The following is a 19,964-nucleotide window of genomic DNA, read 5'->3' on the forward strand; positions in this document are numbered from 1 at the left end:
CATATTCAAGACAAAAATAAGAAATGCTAAATGCATACTTGCTTTTTATAAATGCATTAGTGAGGAAAGGACCTTTAAATTTTAGCCACGTATGCTTATAATGACCACAATGCATATTATTCTTCATTGCATTTTTATAAAATAATACCCTCAAGTTGCAAACACATCACTACTGAATAAATGTTCTAAATTTTTTAATGAGCAAGTGCAAAAATGGAAAGTGAGAAGAAACATTGAAATTGGAAATGTTATTTTTGTATATTCTAACTCAAGGCCAAAGTAATGACAGTTTTTTTCAGATGATGTTTTTCCTAGTGCCCTTTACATTTTTAGGACAATTTGTTTTTATTTTTATTTTATTTATTTATTTTTTTATCCTCACCCGAGGACATTTTTCTATTTTTTGTACAGATAGAGTGGGAGGGAGAGAGAGGAAGAGAGAGAGAGGGAAACATCGATGTGAAAGGGACACATCGAGTGGCTGCCACCCGCACGACCAACCAGGGCCGGGGACAAACTGCAACTGAGGTACATGCCCTTAGCGGGAACCGAACCCAGGTCTCTCCGGACTGCAGGCCAACGCTCTAACCGCTGAGCCAAACTGGCCAGGGCAAGGACAATTTGTTTTTAGTTTTCTTATTTAAGAATATGCATTTTGATATCGTAATATATAAGCTTTCCAAATTTCTTGGGTCTTTCCGTGGCTTCTGCATGTATAATATTTTTCTCAATTATCTTTCTCATGAGGTCCAAAGAAGAAACCAATCTTTCTTGCAACAATTTATTTCCATTTAAATTCCTGAGCAGTGGGCCATACTTTTCCACTTGTGATAGCAATAATGGTAAGAGTCACCTCTTTGAAATTCTTTGTGTCATCATTTCTCATCTACCTGAAAAGGCAGGAATTAGCATGGACATGAAGCTACTTCCTTCGTTGAAGGTGAATCACATTGACAGTTGTCTCCAGAATGCGTTTTTCCTCTCTTCCCTCTTTAGAATCAGAGAAGTCTCTCATCTGAATATTGACATCCTTGTATACATCATTCATCTTTAATGAGGAAGAAAGATAAATAACAAGGAAGGGACATTACTGGGTAAAGAAATACCCACAAGAAATAAAAATTATTGACATTGAAAAATGAATAAAAATATCCAAACAGAGCCTTACAGAATCTGGATATTCTTTCCTTAAAAGTCTTCAAAAGCAAAGGAATCCACTGTTCAGCATTAGTTCAAAGTCCTTTGATGACAAAGCTTGGGGCTTACTCCTCTTTATAAAGTAGCTGTCTTTCAAGGTTCAGGCTGTGACACTGGGTTGTGTGGTGCAATATGAATGGTACCTTCTGGAATTAGGGAGTGTACCACATGCTCAACTGTACTTGCTGGTGCTATAGACTGACAATAATCCTCACCCTTAGAATACACTTGGTAAATATTTTAATGAATGAAAGTCTTTAGATTTATGTTAATCATAGAGTTTTATGATATATTAATAAGGGTTTTAGTCCTAGATATAGAAAATAGTTTAATCTTATCAGTTGAGCTTGGTAAATATTAGAATATAATTATTCTCATATAGTTTATCTCTAATTATTAATTTGACCCAAAGTCCAAGTAATCAGCCTTCAATGAGAACAGAGTACAGTGATGAGATCATGAATGTCAACACCTGGAAGATAAACCTGAGTTTAAACCCAGATTCTTTCACTTGTTCCTTTTTCGGTAAACACTATTGGGACCAAAATGAGCACGAAAGTAAGTTCTCATATACGACTGTCACCTACCAAATATAGCCTCTTCTTCCCCAAGCAAGGGAGGTTTGTTTGGTTCCGTAGGACAGGGTTCTTGGACCTATGGGCATGGGTATATATTCTTTTTCCTTTCTTTCTCAGTAATAAAAGTGAGTTTACAGAACAGTAGACAGCAACTGTCTCAGCACTCAGGTTGTACTCTTGGGTGCTGTAGCAGTGCTTATTTTCTTATCTGCCAGCAGGAAAGCCTTGTTCGACAGTTAGGGGTTTTGTATACACAGCTATCCCCTGTGTTTTCAAAATTCACTTTAGGCCAATTTGTCTTTTACAAAAGACCTGCATTCGTACCTGGTCCCACTAACTAAAAGATATCTGCAGAGAATTTTTGCTTTGGTGAAAATCAGAAATAGTGCTAAGCATTTGTTTTGCACCTTGAGAGGCAGTGAGCGAGTGAGCAGCAAGAGGGGCCCTGCCAAAGCTCCTGCCCTGGGAACCACACCAGCCACCTCAGCATCAAGCCGTCGGAGCTTCGAGCTGTGCCTGTGAGCATCTGTGCTTTATCTCAACTTACTTTGTGCATTTGTTCGCAAATGGCTTCTTTGCTTTACACCATTTCAGTGTATGAAAGCTTTCATAGGAAGACTCTGGCTTTGGACAGTGCGGGAAATTTCTACACCTGACCTTATCTTGTTCCTGGAGAAGGAAATAGTAACAAAGTTTGTCCTGTCTCCATTTTTGCACACCTCACCCCATCCCCAACACACACATACACACACACCCTTTGAGGAAGACATAAAGGACAAGAGTTGCTTTCTGTGAACAAGACCCAAACATCCACTCTGACTCATAAACATACGAAAAGGGTGACCTCACTCTCGTTCACGTTGAGTTAAAGAGCTTGAGCTGAAGCCCTTCTCTTTTACAAGGTGAGAGGAGAAGCAGTTAGAAATGCAAGTTGGTTCTTTCCCTCCTTTGGTTGCCTCAGGGAAAGGGGAGCAGCTACATCTACTGCCTCATACTTCTGCCAGGAGTTTTCATTTCCTGGAAAAGAAACCCACCACAAACTTTCTTAAGGAAGGTGTCTTTGGCCTGAGACCTCATCAGCTGCCTCGGCAAAACATTAAAATGATATATTCCATTAACATGTAATTTACTCTTTAATAACCCAAACTTTACCTCATCATTTCTCCCTCCCTGACCTGTACAGCTTTGAAGACACTCCCACCCAACTCCGAACCTCATCCGCATCCAGCCTGATGAAGTTCATGGGCGGGCAAGAGTCCCTGTTGACTATTTTGCTTGGTCTGAGTTTTAAAAATTGAATATTTAATGGTTTTCATTTCAGATTGAGAAGTAGCTCTTTGTGACTATATCAACAACTGAGTCAAAATATTATGTAGTCCATTTAATAAATACATCTTTAGATAGTATGATTTCATAGCTCAATTAGTACTAGAAGAATTTTCTGCTGTCTTTTAAATGTCTACTTTCTAAATTTTTATGCAAATTGCTTTTTGCAGATAATTTTTACATTTACTGCTCTTAAAAAATGCTGCTTTTAATGCTTCTGAGAATTTTGACTTTCAGAGTTGGATGAGATAAACCGGTATCACAAAGTAACTAGTTTAAATGGTTGCTTTATGACTATGCAAAATACAAATGATTGTTTTGATTTTACTTGCATAAAATAAAATGGATCTTTTTTCTTTTAAAGGGCATAATAACATTTTCATTTTGGTTTTAGTAAAATTAAGGTGTACTATGCATTACAGTTGTTAAACTTTCCAGAGTTTATGTTATCTTGAGACCTGTGAGACACTTGAAGGTTTTGTATATTTGTAAAGAAATAAAAAGCTGAGTTTAGGGTTTAATTTTATGTCACCTGACTACACAGTATTTTAATTGACATGGTTGTGTAAATATACACCTTATAATTATCTCAACATACTAAAAAAAATAATAAAGAACTTTAACCAGGAAATAAATATAGAATGGTGATTCAGACTTTTGTAAATATAGGTGGCTCCGGCGTTTACTATTCTGGGTATCATTTTTAACTTTCCCAAAGAACTGTAAATTTCAAGACAGGATTATTACACTGCAAATCCATAAGGAGTAAAGCTATAGGAAGTACAGAATGATACATTATAACACACACTTACCCCATGCACAGTGTTGTGTATCTTTTGTCCAGGATGTAGTTAAGTTTTATTTTTTTGTGACTTTATTTTAAATCTCCTTCACTTTCTGGTCTACACAATTTTTAGACGATTATGTTAGAAATTTGGGATTAAGGGTCAGAAGTAAAGATGCCTTCTAACCTGGTCTCTGCCACTTTGCTATCAGTAGTGGCCTGGGAAACATTCTTTAATTTCTTCAAGGTCAATTCTCTGCCTTTGGTCAGGATGAGATAGGATTTTATAGCAGAGCAGAATTGCTTAGATTCAAATCTCAGTTCTTCTGGGCACTGGGGCACTTACCTACTATCTCTGCACTTCACTTTTATGCTGTGGAAATACTGTGTAAAGTTAATAGACAGGCACTGTGCAAGTGTGAACTTATCATTCCCATTCCTGCATGCACTTTCTACTTCAGTAGCAGAAAAGGCTAGAAAAATGAACATGGCTTATGAGCAGTGACTAGGCAGAAATGAGCTGCTTAGTTGAATTCTTTTTTTTGTCCTCACCCGAGGACATTTTTTGCATTTATTTTCAGATAGCATAGGAGAGAGAGAGGGGGGAAGAGAGAGGGAGAAACATTGATATGAGAGAGACACATCGACTGGTTGCCACCCACACAACCTCAACCAGGGCCGGGGAAAAACTGCAACCGAGGTACGTGCCTCTAGTGGGAACCGAACCCGGGACTCTCTGGTCCTCGTGCCGAGGCTCTAACCACTGGGCAAAACCGGCCAGGGCTGTTTAGTTGAATTCTTAATGAACCAAAGTTTACAAAGAGTTGTGTAAGCACAACAGTCGTTACTTTATCCCCTAGGAATTGCTATCAAGAGCTGGTTTCCCCTCAACTGTGCTAACTTGACTCTTCTTTAGAGGGCATCCTTAGAAATTATGTTTACGTTTTCCTTTCCATTGTCTCAGCGAGCACCATCAGGATGCCCACTGCTGCCACTAGGTGCCTTTCTATAGGTGCACGTAAAACCCAATGCACATCTGCTTCCCCCCCTCAGTTGTCTTACTATTCTCCTTTCTTATGACACCTCCACTCCCAGAGCTCACACACCATAAGTATCCACAGGCTCCACTGCTCACGACACCATTTACATCTGCTTTTACCAAATTTGCTTTCAGGAATTTTGAAGCCATTATAGTGCCTTGGACATAGAAGCTTTTACTACAAACACAGCTGAAGGAATTGTAACTTCTGTTTTATTGAGAATTTATTTGCTTTTCAAAGAAAAGTATAGCACGGACTGCTGAGTTTAAAGCTGGTTTTGATTAGGCCTCATGTTATCGTCTTTAGCAGATGTCTAACAAGGGGATGTAAGGAGGACACACATATCATTACAAATTGCTTGGCTGTCAGAACCGTATAGGCACAGATGTTATTCTTTTCGGAAACAGTCTTCAGTGACCAATGTTGGTGGTCTAAGGGTGAAGCAGAACATAGGGATTCCTAACTATTTTATTAGAGCTTGTTTAATGTAAAACTGTTTCCTTTTTTCTTTTCCCAACTTTGTTCCAGCTGAATACTACTTGAGTCTGATTTCATGGGCACATTTCGGGGAGCGCTGCTTGCCATAAAACCCCCCACAGTTCATCAGGAAGCTCCACGTGCAGAAGCCGGTGCCATTCCAGATTTCATTTCCAAACTTTTGCATGGTTCCTGCTTTTAATTTTTTATGTCAAACACATAAAATATTTTAGTTTGTGCCCTTATGTAGAGATTTTACCAGTAGTTCCTAGACACTAAAAAGAAAAAAGTAAAAATACAAAATAGGATTTTTAAGTGTGACAAACACAATGTTAAACAATTCTTTCTACTATGAAATAGAATTTATCACAGCACATATTGCAGAGCTAATAAAATCAAGGAAACCCTAGAATGAAAGCCGCCTCCCTCTGATAACACTCGGGGTTGAGAACACTAATATTAACACTGCATTTGAATTTGTAACCGTACGCCTGCCAGCATGTGGGGCTGTGATTAAATGTGTACTCTCTACATAGGTTTGAAAATTGGAATTCGGATATTAAATATGCAACAAATTTATTCCAGGTTGGTATGGGCACTGATATCTGAGAGATACAAATACAAATATTTACTGAAGAAAAGTGTTTTCAATATCAATCTTCAAAAATTCCGACATGTATACCCCCATGTTCGTGGCAGCACTATTTACAATAGCTAAGATCTGGAAACAGCCCAAATGTCCATCAGTAGATGAATGGATAAAAAAGCTGTGGTACATATACACAATGGAGTACTACGCAGCTGTAAGAAAGAAAGATCTTTTATCCTTTGAGACAACATGGAAGGACCTGGAAAGTATTATTCTAAGCAAAACAAGCCAAACAGAGAAAGACAAGTATCATATGATCTCACTTATTTGTAGAATATAATGAACATAACAGTATGAGGAAAGGGGTAGTCCCAGAGACATGGAAGTTGGGTACAGACTGACAATCCCCAGAAGAGGGAGTGACGGGGGAGAGATAAACCACAGAACTTATATGCATGTGTGCATGAACAATGGACATGGACAACAAAGCTGGGGACAGGTGGGGGGGGGGTGCGGAATCAGTGGGGGAAAAAGGAGAAACATCTGTAACAAAAATAAATTAATTAATTAATAAAATAAAAATTCTGACATGTAAAGTTTACGCAATTACTACCTCACAATAAAATTATATGACACACAAGGAAAAAGTCCATTATAAATTAGAGTTTGTAGAAACAAATATAATGGATATAAATTTTTCAATATGTCAGATGTTAGATGTACCAGACAATTTACATTGATTATGTATAAAAATTTTCAGAAATAAAATATTAAAAGTTAAACTGTCAAATTGTTTCTGTGTAGCTATAAGAAAGCACTAAAATAAAAATTTTAAAATAATATTATTGAGCCCTATTGACATAGCTTAGTGGTTAGAGCATTGGCCTGCACACCAAAGGGTCTCGGGTTCAATTCCTGGTCAAGGGCATGTCCCTGGGTTATGGGTTCGATCCCTGGCTCCAGATGGAGTTGTGAAGGAGGCAACCAATCAGTGTGTCTCTCACATTGATGTTTCTCTCTCTCCCCCTCCCTCCCTCCCTTCCCTTCCACTCTGTAAAAATCCATGGAAAAAATATCCTCAGGTGAGGATTAACAAAAACAAAAACAAAATTAAAATAATAAAATTATGAAAATAAAAAATTCAATTAACAGGCCAAAAGCAAAATTGTAAAACTGAACAGCAATAAGAAACTGAACAATTTTGAAAAAGGACTACAGCAAAAAAGAATATGAAAGAAAAGACTTCTGGTCGAGATGGTGGCATAGGTAAATGCGGTATCAGGTCCTCCCACAACCACATCAAAGTTACAACTAAACTACAGAACAATCATCATTCAAAAACGCCTGAAATCAAGCTGAATGGAAGTCCTACAACTACAGAATTAAAGAAGCAGCCACATCGAGACTGGTAGGAGGGGCAGAGGCGGACGGGCTGGTCCCACACCCACGTGTGGCGGATAAAAATCAGGAGGACACCTTGGCTGGGAAGGACTTCCTTGAGGACGGAGGGGTCCCCGTCCCACACCAGGTGCCCCGCTCAGGGTTCCAGTGCCAGGAAGAGAAGTCCCCATCACTTCTGGCTGGAAAAACCAGCGGGAACTGAGGCTCAGGGAAGCTGACGCAGCTGGACCCCCAGGCAGCTCCTTAAAGGGCCCACGCATGGACTTATCGGACTCTCTCCCTCTAAGCTTGGAGAGGAGGCAGCTCGAGGGGCGCCAGAGACATACAGGGAAGAACTGAGCTCTTTGGCACTGGAGCGAGGGCTGGAGAGGGGGCTTTCTCCAGGACAAACATGCTGTCAGAGGCCTTTGTTTCTTTGGTGAGCCCTTCCCTGGGGAAGCAGACAGCCGCCATATCTGGGACTCCAGCAACCTGGCTCACACTGGTAGCCCCGCCCTGTTGACTCCCTGAGGCCCCGCCCCACCCAACTTTCAGGCCCACCCAAGCTGTTGCCACTTGCTTAACCATAGGATTGGCCTGTCTTGGATCCTGCTTCTGGTTTTCCTAAATTCTTTCAAACAAGCAGCATTTGGTCTCAGATAGCCCCATACCTCTCATTAAGTAATACACGGAAACAAACAGGGAGGCAGCCAAAATGAGGAGACAAAGAAACAGGTCCCAAATGAAAGAAGAGAACAAAACCCCAAGAAAAGAACTAAGCGAAATGGAGATAAGCAACCTAATAGAAGCTGAGTTCAAAATACTGCTTATAAGGATGCTCAATGAACTTAGTGAGAACCTCAGTAAACTTAGTGAGGGACTCAAGAGCATAAAAAAGGACCAGTCAGAAATAATGGATGCACAGTCAGAAATGAAGGATGCATTAACTGAAATAAAGAATAATTTACACAGATTCAATAGTAGAGTACATAAATCCAAGATGCAAACCATGGGTTTGGAATATAAGGAAGCAAAATACACCCAATGAGAACAGCAAAAAGAAAAAAGGATCCAAAAAAATGAGGATAGTGTAAGGAGCCTCTGGGATAACTTCAAGCGTGCCAACATTCACATCTTGGGAATGCCAGAAGGAGAAGAGAGAGAACAAGATATTGAAAACCTGTTTGAAACAATAATGTCAGAAAATTTTCCTAACTTGGTGAAGGAAACAGACATACAAGTCCAGGAAGCACAGAGAGTCCCAAACAAGATGAACCCCAAGAGGCCCACACCAAGACACATCATCATCAAAATGCAAAAGGTTAAAGACCAAGAGAGAATCTTAAAAGCATCAAGAGAAAGGCAGCTAGTTACCTACAAGGGAGTTCCCATTAGGCTGTCAGCTGATTTCTCAAAAGAAACTTTGCAGGCCAGAAGGGAGTGGCAAGAAATATTCAGAGTGATGAAAACCAAGAACCTACATCCAAGATTACTCTATCCTGCAAAGCTGTCATTTAGAATCGATGGACATATAAAAACTTTCCCAGACAAGAAAAAGTTAAAGGAGTTCATCACTACCAAACCGTTATTATATGAAATGATGAAGGGTCTTTTTGAAGAAAAAGATAAAATATATGAACAAACAAAATGGCAATGAATACGTACCTGTCAATAATGGAATCTACAAACAAAATGAACAAGCAGAACAGAAATATTCTCATAGATACAGAGAACATTTTGTTGGTTGCCAGTGGGAGGGGGGTTGGGGGAATGGGTGAACAAAGTGAAGGGATTAAGAAGCACAAATTCATTTCTAGACTGACAAACTTCAAAGGGAAAGGGGTTGGGGGGTGGGAAGAAATAAACCAAAGAACTTATATGCATAACCAATGGACACAGACAACAGTGTGGGAAAAGGCGGGAGGGGGGCAGGAGTGGGGAGGAGGGGGTCAATGGGGGAAAAATGAGGAACATCTGTAATATATTCAACAATAAAGATTTTAAAAAAAGAATATAAAAGAAAAGAGTAAGAGATATAGAAAATAAGATAAAATGAGAAATTCAAATAGAATGGAAAAAATAGGGGAGATAAATTATTTAACGAAATTATAGATGAAGATTTTACAGAAATGATGAAATGATGTGACTTTCCAGGCTCAAGCTGTACAACGTATTACATATAGGATGGAGATATATATATATATATATAAATTCTGTCTGTGAATCTGCGAACAACAAAATGAAGAAAAATATTTTAAAAGAAAGAGATAACTTGTAAAGAAATAATAAGAGAGGTTTGAAAAGAATTTACAAGCAACAGTGAAAACCAGATAATTTAAAATTTACAGATATTTTCTCAAGAAATTTTGTATGTTACAGTATACTTTCATTCTTTAAAACATTCCATCCAGAGAATGAAAAAAACAAACCACAAACTGAGAAAATATATAAAGAACTCTTAAAATTTAACAGTAAGTAAACAAACTACCCAATTCAAAAAATGGGCCAAAGACCTTAACAGACACTTCACCAAAGAAGATAGGCAGATGGCAAATAAGCACATGAGAAAATGTTCCACATAGTGTGTTAGAAGGAAATGCAAATTGAAACATCAATGAGATTCAGAAACACTGACCATAATAAGTTGCTGGCAAGATGTGAAGCAACAGGAACTCTCTTTCTTGGCTGATGGGAATACAAAATGTTGCAACCACATAGGAAGACAGTTTGGCAGTTACTTACAAAATAAACATGCTTTTGTTAGTATAAGTAGCTAGTTAATATTAATAAAGGAAAGAAAGCAAAGGGAAGTCAGATATTATAAGCATGGTCACCTGGGAAGTTTCACCAAGAAGCTGCAGCTTCACACAGCATTGTTCTTCCAAGGAGATTAACATCCCTCCTTCCCCCATTTGGTACTGGATTGTTGTGGGGAGAAGGGGGAGATAGGTACATACACAGTAGAAGTTGGGGTGGTGCAGGGAGATGCATGCCTGTCAGTCTAGCCTGGGGAACAATGGATTGGTTAGAAGTGGACCCCATCAGAAGTGTGCAAAATCTTGTAAAGTTTACTGGTTAGTTTGAAGAAGCTCCTGGTTAAAATTCCCAAAGAGTTCCCTCTCTCTTGCTTTTTCTTACTCCGTGGCCCATGACCCACACTCACCCAAGTGTTTGCATGTTTCCTCCTCATAGCTATGTGGCCTTGGCAGCTGTGTGGCCCATGGCATGTGGACTCCATACTCAGGATGCTGGACTGGACTGGACTTTAATATGAAGCAGAAACTATGGCAGTGGCCCTGCTGAAGACATGGTTGGACTTCTTCCATGGCAGGATGAAGGAAAATGGGACATCGGAAACCAGGGGTTTATTTCCACCCAAATAAATATCACTCACATTTTTGTGTGTCTCAGAAATTCTTTTCCTTGTGACATCACAAGAACTTCACTGATAACACTTTTACCATATGATCTAGCAATCACACTTCTTGGTATTTATCCAAAGGAGTTGAAAACTTATGTTCACACACAAACATGCATGGGGATGACTATAGCAACTTTATTCATAATTTCCAAAAGATAGAAACAACCAAGATATTCTTCAGTGGGTGAATGAATAAATAAACTCCAGATAATGGAATATTATACAGCTCTGAAAAGAAATAAGCTATCAAGTCATGAAAAGACACGGTGAAAACTTAAATGTTTTTTATCAAGTGAAATAAGAAAATCTGGAAAGGTTACATACTATATAATTCCAACTATATGACATTCTGAAAAAGGCAAAACTATGGAGACAACAAAAAGATTATTGGTTACCAGAAGTTAAGGAAGAAGGGATGACTAGGCAAAACACAGAATTTTTAGGGCAGTGAAACTACTCTGCATGATACTATAATGGTGGATACATTATATATAAGTATAAATGTATACTTATTATATACATATACATTACATATAAGAATATATTTATATATATAACAAATATATATACACAATATGCTTATCCATATACATATATTATATACATTATACATATATATATAAATGTCATTGTACCAAGTTTATATAAAAAGTACAATCTAATGTTTCTTAAATTATCTTAAAAAATAAATTTAGCCATGATTATACTGCTTAAAAATTTTCAGGGATCCCCCATAAATTTTTGTTGAAATTATATTTACATAAATAAGGTCTTTCTTAAAGTCCCAGTTTGAGATTTTTTTTAATGTAATATGTATTTTCATTTTTTTCAGCATAGTAATCTTGGTTTTTTTCCACTTTGAAAAATAGAAACACATATCATACTAATAAACAGGATTCATAAAGTTAATTTTTGGTTTAAACTGTTCAAGGAATTACATAAAATTCTTTTTTGTTGTTTGTTAATCCTCACCTAAGGATATTTTTTTCCACTGATTTTTAGAGAGAATGGAAGGGAGGGAGGGAGGGAGAAGGAGAGAGAGAGAAAGAGAGAAACACTGAGGTCAGAGAGACACATTGATTGGTTACCTCCCACATGCACCCCAACTGGGGCAGGGGAATGAACCTGCAACCCAGATATGTGCCCTTGTCTGGGAATTGAACTTGAGACCCTTGGTGCCAGGGCTGATGCTCCAACCACTGAGCAACACTGGCCAGATCACATATCATTCTATACTTGTTATAAGATTTTGATTTCTAGTATTCATAAATTTTATCTTCTTAACTAGGGTAATAAATAGGAAGCAATGGAAGGTAATTGTCACCTTCCTACTTCTCAGGTAGTAGCCTTGTGGGACACAGACCACAAACATGAAATGAAATTCTCTCTCTGCTCTTTCTCTTTCTCTTTCTCTTTCTCTTTCTCTTTCTCTTTCTCTTTCTCTTTCTCTTTCTCTTTCTGCTCCCCTCTTTTTCTCCTTCCTAACTCTTACTAATTCTTTAAAATTATTTTTAAAATACTTATTTAAATTTTTATATTTAACATTTAATATAGAAATTCCAAACTATAGCTAGTTATTGTTTTGATTCTAATTATTTTCCTTACATTTTCTCTGTCCTTATTTTTTTTTTACTTACAGAGCACTAAAAGTTGTTTAGAAATTAATTTACAAAATCTTAAAGAAAAATGTTCATCTCTTTTCTTTAGAGACAAAAGACAATGTCAACAGACAATATATACTCTGTCTCTTCCAGCTGAAATAAATAACATATCAGAATTCCAGAGGTATTTAATGTCTGAAGATAATTTAACACATAATATGCAGTCCTGCATTTCTCTTTGATTTATTCATTTGTAAGCTCCTCAAAGACAGACAGAAGTCATGTGCTCTGCTTTTTTGTTGTTGTTTCTAACTTTAACTATTATAGTGATAGAAACATAGATCCATATGTTCATTAATTGGTTGATGGGAACAAGTGAACCAACTATAGAAAAATATGGTTAGAAAAACAGTCTCTTTAATGATTCTTTAAGAATTCTATTTTTTTATTTGTTTCATAGGTTTAAACTTTTTTAAATGTTGTCATTACAAATAGAATACATATAAATTTAAATTATATGTATTTTAATTTATATTTTCTTCCCTATTAGCAACTCCAATTTTTGCCTTACTTTTTTGGGGTTCTTTATAAGCAATAAATATCCCAAGATATATCACCTATTGGTGATACATATATATCACCAATTGATATATATATATATATATATATATATATATATATATATATATAAAGTATTGTATTGTTACTGAATTTATAAAACATTTTGTACATTTTATGAAACTGTTTAATAAACTAGAAATGGATAGTTCAAAATGCTGTATCAGTAGGCTATTGGTTTGATAAGTTAATTACTGTCACAAGAAAAGTGACTATAAATTATTCACTCTACGTAAGACTGACTGTTGCTTTGAGCAACTACCCACAGACTTGATCTTAAATACCTGTTTCTTCTCCATTTTAGTTTAAGCGTCATGTGGCTGTATTTAAAATGATATCTGAGCAAGTGTCTTATAATTTGTTTTAGGTGAGTGCAAGATACTCAAACTACCACATTTTCTAATAAAGATTGAAAACATGCCAAACTCAATTATTCAACTGGTAATTTCAATCAGTTGAGATTTACTAGCCTCAAATCAGAGCTTTTGATGGGTTATTATAAAAGTAGAATAGTTGAGAGTTGAATAAGACCTGGTTGTTGAAATCACATGAGATTATAGTATTTACCAATACCTTCACATCATTTGTACATCAAATGTTTTACATCAAATGTACATTTTAGATAAGTCTATTTGAATTCTTCCATGTCAACTGTGTACTATAGATAGACAATATTTAATATTTTTAAAGCCCAAAGTGCCATTTTTATACTGATTAAGTCAAGGCAAGTGCAGTGCCAATGTTTTCTGAATCAAAACACTGGTAACATGATCTGAAAATTACATATATGTAAGAAAAAAACAACAAAGCATATTAATTCACTCATTCATTGGTTGTGAAATTTTCTTATTGCAGAAAAACATAGGATAGTTTCCTCATTTCAAATTATTGTTGTTTTTTCTATTTTGGAAGAATAAATTTTCTATTTCCATAAGTCATCTGAGTAGATAAACAGAGTTGAACAAATCAAAAACAATAAAAAAATACAATGGAAGTAATTATACTAAGGTAGATAGAGAACTACTCTAAATTATTTTTGAAATTTTACAATGAAAATATGACATTCTAAAATTTTAGAATTTGATGCACAAACAATACTTCTGAGCTATGTAGAATATTTTATTTCACTTTGGAGAATGCCTTAAGAACCTGAGAAGTATTTTATCTAATGTATGGTAAAGGTGTACTAATTGAGAACAAATAAACAATGAACTTTGCCCCAGGAAAAAAGAAAAAGATTTACTCCCTCTGGCTTGAAAGACTGTCTCAGTTATACAGCATGGATGTATTTCTTTTCCTTTTGGAACAGTCTGAATATAGATTATTTTTCTTTCTGGAAATGCAATCTCTTTAATCAGCTTGCATTAAACTGCTTTTCTGTTAAGAGATTAACAAATAAGTAATTTAATCATTATTTCACATATAATTGAATAATGTGAATCCATTATTAAAAGAGCACCAGAATGCTAACGGCTATTATTTTCTATATTTGCTATTCTACAAACAATAATCAAAAACTCTAAGTATTGAGAAAAATATTTTATCTAACTTTCCTTCAGGCAAGGTCGTCATAGCAGTTTCAACAAATATCTATATTTATTTTTTAAATATTTGCCTGTTGATATCACAAGGCTTAATCTTTTAATACAAAGGCATATTCATCTCTGTATCCTCACGACTAGAGTTAAGTAAGTCCTATGAATAGGTAGCCAAGGGCCCAGTAACTAAAGGCGCCTTCCCCTTTGGAGTTTCTCTTTATCACACCCCTTAATCAAGCCTTAGAACACTCCTAAAGTGCACCATAATTGATTTTCTTTACCTAGGTTTTACTTCAGGCTGTAGTTACATGACTTTCTCAAAACTGTTCTTTTCTTTTTTTTTTTTTTTTTAATCCTCTCCCGAGGACATTTTTTCTATTTTTTGTTCAGATAGAGTGTGGGAGGGAGAGAGAGAGAGAAACATCGACGTGAAAGGGACACGTCGAGTGGTTGCCACCCACACGACCCAACCAGGGCCGGGGACAAACTGCAACCGAGGTATGTGCCCTTAGCGGGAACCCTCTCAGGACCGCAGGCCGACGCTCTAACCGCTGAGCCAAACCGGCCAGGGCAAAACTGTTCTTTTCTTGATTATTATATTTAAATTTTAAGATACTGATAGATACATAAAACTATAAGCAATAATACAAAGATTCTAAATGCCCTTTATCTAATTTTCCCAATGGTAACATCTTGCAAAACTGTGGTATAATATTAACAACAGGATATTAATAGGATTTTCTATTACCACCAGATCCCTCTGGTTGTCCTTCCATAGCTTTACCAACTTCACTGCAGTTCTTTCTTTAAATCTAAATTCTAAGCAATGTCCATAATCCTTAGTCCATGGGGTCAGGATGTCTGTTTTTTCCCTGCTTTACAGTTGTTTTTAGATAATGCTGGTTTAGATCAGTCCAAAGATTATTTTGCCCCAGTTAAACATTCCAAAGGGTTCAAGGAGTAAGACATGCCAAACATTTTCTCTGGACTGGTTCCTCCAACTCTGTTTTGAAATGGCTCTGTTTATTTAATTTTTAAAAATATATAAATGAAATAACATAGTCTTTGACCCTTGGGGATTAGCTGTTTTTACTCTACATAAATCCCTGGAGATTTTTCCAAATTATTTGACGTATCAATAGCTTGTTTCTTTTTATTGCTCGGTAGTGAATCTTGGACAAAAGGGTTTTATCCACACCTAGGAATGGTTAAGGCCAGAGGGAGAACTACTGTAGTGAGTTCTCGATATAGGTCAGAGGGTAGGTAAATAAAAGAGGTCTGACTGAAAGGTGATTAATTGTGCATAAAAATCCTGACAGAAGCCATCCAAACCTAACTACATATTGCAACAAAAGGTTGGTCGTTGTTGGGAATCTTTTGAGCAAATATTACCAACTACAGCAGTAGAATTTTACAATAGCTTCAATATGTGATATAAAAAGTAAAAATTATTGGGTCATCCTAACCTTTCTTGGTTTGAATGATACAGAATTAGTAGTGTTGACCCATTCTTTTGAAATGTAATGTGTCTGAAATGAGGTATTCTGACATCATGACCAACAAAATTTTATATGTCAAAGTCATGAAGTCTAAGATATGAAATAACTTCAGAGAAAGCCAATGAGTTCATTGTAATTTTGGTGACCTGAACGCTGGAGTGAAACTACATCCTTCAGAAACATGGATTCTACGAATATGAGAGACTAGGACAGAGTTACGGGAAATCCTTAGTCAGTAAAAGGTAGTGGAGCCTTTCAAAATAATATATTGGTGGTAAAAAGTGTGGAAACAGCTAGTTAACCATCCTATGGCAGAAAAGAAGTCCAGGATTATTACCTGCGATTTATAAGATTGATCTCCAGTAGCATGCATGCACTCTACTGAGCACCAAAATCAATAAAATGTGATTGAAGAAAAATTATATATTATTCATATTTCTCTCTGTGTGTCTCTCTGTCTCTGTCTCTCTCTCCATTTTTATATATAATGTATAATTATATATAAGGTCAAAAGTTTTTTTAAAAGACTGAGCTTTAGTCCAGCACAATTTATAGATTCACACGGGCATCCTTTGTCCTTTTGTCAGTTGACCATGAGGCAGGTATGAAAGCACCACAAAAATTTTGAGGAAACAGAGGAATTCTAAGGAAGACAGAGGAGTTGACAGTGGTACTCTTAATGATTTCTGTTGTTTTAATTGAGATATAATTGACATATAACATTATATTAGTTTCAGGTGTACAACAAAATGATTCAATGATGTATATATTATGAAATGATCACAGTAAGTTCCAAGTTAACATCCATCACCACACACAGTTTTCATTCCAAGCAAATAACAAAGAGAATTTAAAGCTTTTGAAGGGGATATTTTGGTTCTAATAAATCTATCTTGAAGACTTCCCTAAATGTCTTCTTTGCAAGTTCAAAGACCCAAGAAGTTGAATTTAAAAAATAAACCAGGTAAATTTCTAGATTTTAAACTTCACTTTATTGTTTAATCTTTAAGAATAGTAAAAACATTGTGGAAGTTAGGTAAAAATCATACAAATAGTACTGATTTTTCATATGTGGACTTAAAAGTTTTTGAATATTCTATTATGAATCACTGATATTAATAAATAAGGAAATATCACATGTAGAGTTTTATTTCATTAAGTGTTTAAATATATATATTTTTCTAATTTAAAATATATATATATTTTTTCTAATGCCAGCTAAAAGAGTTGGACAAAGAGGAGGTTTTTCTTAGATCTCTGAACGAAATTTCAGTGTAGATCCTTTCATCTTCTTTTCATAATCTTCTTCAAATTTCTCATACTGGGCTACAGTGAAATGATTCTTCCAGTCTCCTGAAATACCTGAAAAGAAAGATAAATGGTAAATTTGAGATTACTATCATATCTCCTTCTAAGATTCGTTCCAATTCGAATTATCACTCATATTTCTAAGCCTTTAAATTTAGAATGTGATATGTACTCCATAACTCCTTTCATTACCTCTGACTACCACTCCCAGACTCCTAGACCTTCTTAACTTTCAAAAAATTTTACATATTTTCCCCATATCATATAGAAAGAAAAAAATATTTTAAGTAGCTTTAAGAAATGTCACTGGGAGAATATTCAACATATCAAAATATTTATTTACTCTTTGGTTTCAAGAGAGTTTTTAACAAAAGATACAGAGAATGTTTCAGTCCTTTTAAAACCCTATTTTTCAAGGTCAGATGACAATTTCTTTTAAAAAGTTCTGTGATCAAGTAAGATTTGGAAATCACAGGGTTAAATGTAGTTAAACATGCATCTTTAGTATAGGTTGTTTGATTTTCAAAATATAACCATATTTAAAACCACAAAGGAAGGATACAAGACAGCATTTGCCATAAATATGTAATAAAAACAATGCCATTTCCATAGAGTATCTCACAGGGTAACCCAGAAGACACATCTGAAAGTTGAGTTTTAGAAAAAATAATGGAAGAAAACATGCCAAAGTAGTTTTGTCATTATGGCCCAGGATTTCTGAACTTTGGCATTTTATTTTTACCTTTACTCTTCACATTTGAACCAGACAATTATTTGCTGGTAAGGATGTGAGGTTGCCCCGTGCATTGTAAGATGTTTATCAGCATCCCTGGCCTCTATATACTAAATGCCAGTTACATACCCCTATCATAACCATCAAAAATGCCTCCAGATATTTCCAGATGTTTCCTGGGAGGCAAAATCATATGTGCTTGAGATTCAGATATCCCCAGCAGGACTTTTCCATGGTACACGTCCTAACTTTTTAAAAAGAAAAATCTCTAGAATGCATGAAGACACATTATAATTATAATTGCTCTTAGTAGTCCCTTTATAGGCTCTCACCAAAACACTTGTTTCTCCAAAACTGTGTCAGTTGTATTATTCACTCCCTCCTTCATTGTAAGGACATTTTACATCTCTGACAATCGTGTGTTGTGTGATTCCTCCTTGCCTCACTAACTTTGGGCTTGAATTTTTTATATGCTTTGGCCAATTAAGTTGATTATGTGCAATATCACATTTGAACAGAAGCTTTTAAAAGGCATTGCAAGTTTCCACTACCCCTCTTGCCCTTCATCTACACCATGACATTGGGCATGTTCCACAGATCGGCAGCTCTTTCAGCCTGGGTTTCCGAAAGAGAAGCCCATGGCTGCCATTAAACACTGGCCAGACTCAAAAAGAGCTGAGCAGAATTGCAGCAGCCACAAGTGACCTATAATAATGTCCACCAACATTAAATGAAAATTAAATCTTGTGGTTTTAAGCCACTGAGATTCTTTGAGTTGTTTGTTTTATAACAAAGCTGACTAATAAGCTCAAAAGTAACAAAATCAGTCTCTCTCTCTCTCTCTCTCTCTCTCTCTCTCTCTCTCTCACACACACACACACACACACACACACACACACACACATATGCAAGTCAATTCAACTCATATTTGTTATTTATTAAATAACTATTTTGTGCAAGATGATATAGCTACACATTGAGGTCAATGCCAAGGATGCAATAATTTACCATAATCATAGCAACAACCTCAAGGAGTTGACACTCTCCCTCATTAATTTAGCATGCTGAACATCATGTAAGCTTGCTACCTACCACAGCAAAATTTCTTAGAAATGGGGATAGATATATAGGTAATTCATAAAAAATAAAGGGCATTTTTCTGATGTAGCAATAGATGCCAAGACTCAAGATTATCAATGTATAGGCTCTTGAGTAAACAATTCTTATTGAAGGCTTGTCTTACATGTTAGTATTACAGCAATAATAGTTTTTTTTTTTGCCATAAATTATTTTCTCTAAAGTTTTTAGTTTTCCTACATTTTTCTCTCAATCTCCTTCCATTTCATATAATATTGCTATTATTAATCCACCTACATTTTCTTTTATGTGACTAGCAAGCTCTACAGAAATTAGTATATGATTTTCTCACCTTTTCTCATGAAGGGAGACACAGAATGATCCATATCAAATGATGGCACAGTAGTATAATTTGCACAAGGATTTTGCTTCATCACATCAAATGAGGTATGATAGAGGATTTTATTCACAGTTTCTTCTGGTAGATTTTTATCTAGAAATTTTAACAACTTCTGAATTTCACGTTTTGGATCCTAAAAAATTATAAAGACAAGGAATTATTTCAGGTAGATTTAGTCACAAAGTAGGCAAATACATTCAGTTAGGTTCTATAGGTCAATCTAGTGGAGGAAATTATTTTATATTTTATCCACACATTTCATTTTTCTTTCCCAAGTATATATCCTGGTCTTGGTTGTAACAGGCAATCATCTGCTAGAAAAAATTTGTTTCCAAAAAGTACAAATGAAAAGACAGAATTAATGTTCAACCTTTCACATTCAAAAAAAAAATTAACCT

The 19,964-nt window shown here is 35.8% G+C and overlaps 1 protein-coding gene across 1 annotated transcript in view; it reads right to left on the reverse strand.

Annotated features, from left to right (window-relative positions):
• Positions 1–17,297: 17,297 nt before the first annotated feature.
• Positions 17,298–19,964, reverse strand: part of LOC118639702 (sulfotransferase 1 family member D1-like) — a 41,233-nt gene continuing 38,566 nt past the window's right edge. The window contains exons 8-9 of the mRNA XM_036276139.1: positions 19,519–19,699; positions 17,298–17,410 (exon numbers count right to left, since the gene is read on the reverse strand). Coding sequence (XP_036132032.1) covers positions 17,298–17,410; positions 19,519–19,699 — 294 coding nt within the window. The remainder of the gene's footprint in view (positions 17,411–19,518; positions 19,700–19,964) is intronic.

Source organism: Molossus molossus, unplaced genomic scaffold (genome assembly GCF_014108415.1).
Source record: "Molossus molossus isolate mMolMol1 unplaced genomic scaffold, mMolMol1.p scaffold_m16_p_1, whole genome shotgun sequence".
In the NCBI taxonomy this organism is placed as follows: domain Eukaryota; kingdom Metazoa; phylum Chordata; class Mammalia; order Chiroptera; family Molossidae; genus Molossus; species Molossus molossus.